The 6871-nt window shown below is 38.2% G+C and overlaps 1 protein-coding gene across 1 annotated transcript; it reads left to right on the top strand.

The window, feature by feature from the left end:
• The first annotated feature begins 1915 nt into the window (after positions 1-1915).
• On the top strand, positions 1916-6551 carry LOC131805589 (uncharacterized protein K02A2.6-like). The gene is made up of 2 exons (XM_059128911.1): positions 1916-2324; positions 2388-6551. Exon 2 carries the CDS (start codon positions 2498-2500, stop codon positions 6428-6430), a length of 3933 nt encoding a protein of 1310 aa, XP_058984894.1. The 5' UTR covers positions 1916-2324; positions 2388-2497; the 3' UTR covers positions 6431-6551.
• The last annotated feature ends 320 nt before the right edge of the window (positions 6552-6871 follow it).

Raw genomic sequence — 6871 nt, 5'->3', positions numbered from 1 at the left:
CCACAAAATCTATCTCAAGAAATGGCGAAATCTCCAAAAAACATGACAGCTAGCATGTCATGGCGAGTGACACAAAACACCAGTTGGGCTTCAAGAATATTGGAAACTTCCTAAAGATGTGTCTTTAGAACACAGGAGACCTGGATGTTTTCTTTCATCTCTTGTATTCTCGTTATTTGGCGAAACTGCAGATCTTGCTGGGCCAACAGTGGACCAATTTCTTTTTATTTTCAGATTTCTTCTTTTTTACCTTTACGTCTCTCCTTCGCAAACAGCAAACTAGAAAAAGATAGTCAATATCGATCACTCAAAATTATCAGGAATAACCTCTAAGGGAGAGAAAGTGGTTTCCCTCAACATGGCTGGGCTTCGAGAACATTGGATGCTTACTAGAGATTTTTCTTGGGACAAGAGGATGTGGGCCTTTTCTTCCATTTCATCCTTTTCTTTCGTTTTTTTTATGAAGCAGCAGATTTTGATTGGTCAACTATAGACCAATTCCTCCGCTCTCTTTTTTATAGCAGACAAGAAAAATATAATCAACCTCGGTCACCCAAAATAATCCGGAATAACCCCTAAGGGAGAGAAAGTGGTTTCCCTCAGCATGGCTGGACTTGGAGAATATTGGATACTTTCTAGAGATGTTTCTTGGGACAAGATGATGTGGACCTTTTCTTCCATTTCATATTCTTCTTTCGTTTTTTTATGAAGCAGCGGACCCCGATTGGTCATTTATAGACCAATATTTACTTTCAGATTTCTTCTTTGTTTTCCCTCTGCCTCTATTTTTTCATAGCAGACAAGAAAAAGATAATCAATGTCAGTAAATCAAATAATCCAGAATAACCTCTAAGGGAGAGAAATCGGTTTCCCTCAGCCTGGATACTTTCTAAAGATGTTTCTTGGGACAAAAGGATGTGGACATTTTCTGTCATTTCTTTTTTGGTGAAGCAGCGGATCTTGTTTGGTCAACTATGGACCAATTTTTTACTTTCAGATTTCCCACTTGTTTTCTCGTCGTCCTTTTCCTATAGAAAACAAAAGGAAGACAATCAATATCCTTCAATTGGACACACAGAATCATCAAGAAAATTAACAAAGGCACACAGAGCGTGACATCTATGAATTCTCTTAGCACGGCTTGGTGTGCATGCCTTGGCGACTAATTTAAGGACCAAGTTTCGGCACTATCTATCTATGCAGCTGGGTTTCGAGATTGTTGGATAATTTCATAAGATGTCTCTTGGCGCAACTAGATATGGACCTTACCCTTCAATTCTTGTTTTTCTTCTCTTTTGGGTAAAGCAGAGGATCCTGATTGGCCGGACATGGGCCAATTTTTTATTTTCAGGAAATCTTTTCTCTCCGTCTCTAATTTTGACTTTGTTTCCTGGAGATGCCAACCAGAATGACCGAATCCCCTATGTCTGAAAATAATTTAGATGATGATAGATGTGACCAATTCTGGACAACTACAAATTCTAAAGAAAATTTTTATTCGCTGTTGCCTATGAAGATTGATTCCGGTTTAAATAAATAAAAAATAAACATGATGGCCATTGAAATAACGAATATCTATTGTTTCATTAAATGTAATTATGTAAATAAAATATCAAAATATAACTGCCACTAAAATAAATATTAGCATCTTCTTAATTAACAATAGTTAAATACATAAATGAAACATAAACAAATAATTGACATTAAAATAACTATTACATATTTGTTTTTCATTAACAATAATTAATTAAATAAATAAAATATAACTGCGAACAAAACAAATATCACCCTCTTTTTCATTTACCTATTCGAGGTCAACATTTAACAATTTATATTGAAGGGCCTTCATGGCCTCATCTTCTCCCTTTTCTCTGGAAATTGTATTAAATTCGGGGGCAAATTGCCTTAGTGTGGAGATCTGGCAACACTGATATTGAGTAGTTAAGTTTCTATGGTATGAAATTGTCATTCGAAATCTAAGTAGGCATGCAAAGGATTGTATGATTTTGGGTTTTCGAGAAAAAATAAAAAGAATTAAATTGAAAAACGATTAAACTTAAAACTGTGTGTGTTTGTGAACCGCGGGTCATTACATTAGAATTAAATTGAAAAACGATTAAACTTAAAACTGTGTGTGTTTGTGAACCGCGGGTCATTACATTGGCGACGAAGGTAAATATTTAATTGAGCTGGAGGAATGCAATATTAATTGCATCATATTGTAAGGAAATTTCAAATTCCTTTGCATTAAATTGCAGCGAAAAGACATTAAATTGTCGGCGTTGACTGATAATAGTCATCTGAAAAAAGGAAAGAAGAAATATGTAAGTGCAACATTTAATTGTAGCAAATGGAGAGACATTTAATTGTTTTGCATTTAATTGCAGATAAGGAGAACTTGGGACATTAAATTGTCGGGACATTAAATTGTCGTCGGATTGCATTACATTTAATTGTAAAGACGTTGGACGGCGTGAGTCCGAGGTTGTGTAAAGAGATGAGCTCGGTCGGTATATCACCTTTCCTTTGTGATGCCATAGATAAGGCACTTCTGCGAACAGAGTGGGAAAAATGGTATCGTTCATTTTCCATATATTTGGATGCAGAGGAAATAAAAGACACTGCGAAAAAGAGGAACAAACTTCTGTACTTGGGTGGCACACAACTTCAAGAGGTTGTATACAACATTCCCGGAGCACTTGTTGAGTCTGACGATACAACTGGAGGTGTTGATGTGTTCAAAATTCTGGTAGAAAAACTCAACGTATATTTTTCACCAGAAAGAAACTCAACGTTTGAAAGACACCTTTTTCGATCGCTTAAGCCTGAAGGAGGTGAGTGTCTGAACAAATTTCTTGTTAGACTACGGAACCAGGCCGCAAAATGTCATTTCGGTGAGACAAAACATGAGATACTGGGTATAAATATAAAAGACAAGCTAATTGATAATTGGGCCCCAAATGATTTAAAGAAACGACTCCTAGAAAAAGAATATACACTCACAGAAACCATCGAAATGTGTCATGCCCATGAACAGATAAATAACCAGACAGAAACAATGAAATTGGGCAATGTATCTATCGATATTAACAAGATTGAATCAAAGAATCAACAGATTGAATGTGGCAGATGTGGTCGGCAGGGGCATGAAGGTACAAGTATTGACTGTCCTGCTAAAAATTCAAAATGCAACAAATGCGGGCTTATTGGACATTTTGCTCGCAAATGCAAGTCGAAAGGTTTGAAACGCAAGCAGCCGGGGTTTGGATATACAGATGCAAAAAAGCGGAAATATTCAAACATTCAATTTGTCTCAAGTGACGGTGTGAAAGAAGTTGGATCTATGGAAAATAAGTGGAAAGAACACAATTGTTTCCAAATTGCAGAGAAGTTTAACGGGCACATGGACGAAATGATAGAGTGCTATATAGGGGGTCGGAAGATTCACATGCTGATTGACTCTGGATCACATCATAATCTGTTGAGTGAAGTGGATTGGGAATGCCTCGTTAATGGAAACGCCACGGTTTGGAATATACGGACAAAATCTGAGAATCAGTTTCGTGCGTATGCTGGAAACAATTTACTCAAGGTGAAAGCTGTCTTCGAAGCGGTAATTGGCCTTGATCCAGTTTCAAATTTGATCTCCTCATTTTATGTAATTGAGAACGGCCGTCAATCCCTGCTGGGTCGAGTTACTGCTATCAAATTGGGCGTTTTGAAACTAGGACGAGGGGTAAATCAAATCGAGAACTGTCATGTCTTTCCAAAAATAAGAGGCATTAAAGTTTCGCTGACAATTGACAAGTCTGTCAAACCTGTCCAACAGCCGTTGCGGAGAGTACCATCTGGCTTAGAAGAGAAGGTAGAGAGAAAATTGAATGAAGCTTTACAACAAGATATTATAGAACCCGTGACAGGACCCAGCCCATGGATATCTCCAATAGTAATTGTATTTAAAGGTGACGGGGATATCCGATTATGCATCGACATGAGACGTGCGAATATGGCCATATTACGGGAAAATTATCCGCTACCAACATTCGATTCCTTCATGACCAAGCTACAGGGTGCTGAATATTTTTCTAGGTTGGATCTGAAAAATGCATACCACCAGTTGGAGTTAGAGGAAGAGAGTCGCGAGATAACCACCTTTATAACTTCAAAAGGCCTATTCAGATATAAACGATTATTGTTCGGCGTAAACTCTGCACCAGAAATTTTCCAAAGGATTATGGAAAGCATTTTGGCGCCGTGTAACTGCGCTATAAACTATTTGGACGACATTATCGTGTTTGGGAAGACAGAGGCTGAACACGACGGAAATCTTAAAGAGGTGTTGGCAGTTTTAGAAAAGGCGAATGTCATGCTGAACAAGGATAAATGTATTTGGAAAGCAAGAAGGCTACTATTCTTAGGCCACATTTTGTCTGACAAAGGCATAAATCCAGACCCTGAAAAAATTGACACCATCATGAATTTTCGTCCACCAACCAATAAAGAGGAATTAAGGAGTTTCCTGGGTTTAGTCACCTATCTAGGGAAATTCATTCCAGATTTGGCTGATCTTACGGATAAGCTCAGGAATTTAATAAAAAAAGATGTTAAGTTCGACTGGGGCCATCGGGAAGATGAAGCTTTTTTAAAACTTAAACAACAACTGGCCAGGACTCCAACATTATCATATTTCGATCCAGAAAGGCGCACTCGCTTGATAGCTGACGCAAGTCCAGTGGCCCTTGGAGCGGTTTTGCTTCAATTTTGCAACAACATGCCACAAGTCATATCATTTGCGAGCAAAAGTTTATCTGAGACAGAACGTAGATACTCACAAACAGAAAAGGAAAGTTTGGCTTTGGTTTGGAGCGTCGAACGATTCTACTATTATCTGGCCGGCATCGAGTTCGAATTGGTAACAGACCACAAGCCTCTGGAAACAATTTTCAAACCTACATCAAAGCCACCCGCTCGGATAGAGCGATGGGTGTTACGCCTTCAGTCATTTAGATTTAAAATAATTTATCAGGCTGGTAAATATAACATCGCCGACTCCTTATCCAGATTATGCAAAATTGAACATAATACGTCTTTTGATCAACAAACTGAAATCAGTATATGCTCAATAATTGAAGAAACCGTTCCACGAGCAGTGTCAATTCTTGAAATCGTGGAAAAGAACCAGTTAGATCTTGAGCTAATGGAAGCTGTCGAAAGCATCAAAAATAATTCATGGACTTCGGCTACATCCAACCGCTATTTTCCGTTTAGACTTGAGTTATGTACATTGGGCAATATTCTCCTACGAGGTACCAAAATCGTAATTCCTGGCCCGTTAAGAACGAGTGTTTTAGCGTTGGCACATGAAGGTCATCCAGGCGAAACGGTGATGAAGCGACGGGTACGATCAAAAGTATGGTGGCCACTGATAGATCGAGATGTTGAGAAACATGTGAAGAACTGTCACGAATGTTTGTTGGTGTCAAGACCACCACACCCAGCACCGATGACTCGACGTGTTTTACCAGAAGGGCCTTGGTTATGCCTAGCAATGGATCTGTTAGGACCATTACCAAACAATGATTTTATATTTGTGGTCATTGATTATTATTCAAGATACCAAGAGGTAAAATTTCTAAAGAAAATTACGTCAAACGAGATAATCAATTTTCTGGATGAATTGTTCTCTCGATTGGGCTACCCAAAGTCAGTTACCACAGATAATGGTCGTCAGTTTGTCAGTGACGAATTCAGGAGCTATTGCGCTAACAAAAACATAGAAATCGTGACGTCCCCACCCTACTGGCCACAAGCGAATGGAGAAGTAGAGAATATGAATCGTTCGATTGTCAAACGCCTGCGAATAGCTCATAGTAATGGAACGGACTATAAGAAGGAAATTCAAAAGTTCCTGCTAATGTACAATGTCACCCCTCATGGAACAACTGGAAAAGCTCCAACGGAACTGCTTTTCAATCGAGTAATTCGGGACAAAATACCATCTATATCTGATGTCGGTGAAAACATTTTGGATGCGGAAGCCAGAGACTTAGACGCGATCAATAAAGAAAAAGGAAGAGAGAAGGCGGACAAGGTTCGTGGTGCAAAACAAAATAATATTCAAGTTGGTGACAAAGTATTGGTGCAAAATGTGATTTTCCCAAATAAGTTGACACCGACATTTAGGAAAGAACCATGTGAAGTTGTCGAACGGAAAGGAAATGATGTCACTATTCGTAAGGATGGCAAGCTATACAGGCGCAACGTCAGTCACCTTAAGAAATTGCCTATAACGCCGGTACCGGGTGATAATAATTTGTTTGCAGATCGTGTTGAGACACAAATAGGTCAAGATCAGGTAAATCCAAGACTAACGCTGAAGCTGAAAAACATAGGAGGGATGTGGAGATCTGGCAACACTGATATTGAGTAGTTAAGTTTCTATGGTATGAAATTGTCATTCGAAATCTAAGTAGGCATGCAAAGGATTGTATGATTTTGGGTTTTCGAGAAAAAATAAAAAGAATTAAATTGAAAAACGATTAAACTTAAAACTGTGTGTGTTTGTGAACCGCGGGTCATTACATTAGAATTAAATTGAAAAACGATTAAACTTAAAACTGTGTGTGTTTGTGAACCGCGGGTCATTACATTGGCGACGAAGGTAAATATTTAATTGAGCTGGAGGAATGCAATATTAATTGCATCATATTGTAAGGAAATTTCAAATTCCTTTGCATTAAATTGCAGCGAAAAGACATTAAATTGTCGGCGTTGACTGATAATAGTCATCTGAAAAAAGGAAAGAAGAAATATGTAAGTGCAACATTTAATTGTAGCAAATGGAGAGACATTTAATTGTTTTGCATTTAAT

This window comes from Musca domestica, unplaced genomic scaffold, assembly GCF_030504385.1.
Source record: "Musca domestica strain aabys unplaced genomic scaffold, Musca_domestica.polishedcontigs.V.1.1 58, whole genome shotgun sequence".
NCBI classification, from domain to species: Eukaryota; Metazoa; Arthropoda; class Insecta; order Diptera; family Muscidae; genus Musca; species Musca domestica.
The sequence above is the reverse complement of the archived record's forward strand: the minus strand, read 5'-3'. Positions and strand labels throughout refer to the sequence as shown.

Excerpts from the sequence above, each read along its gene's own strand:
- LOC131805589 (XM_059128911.1), top strand. The coding sequence starts at position 2,498 with ATGAGCTCGGTCGGTATATCACCTTTCCTTTGTGATGCCATAGATAAG.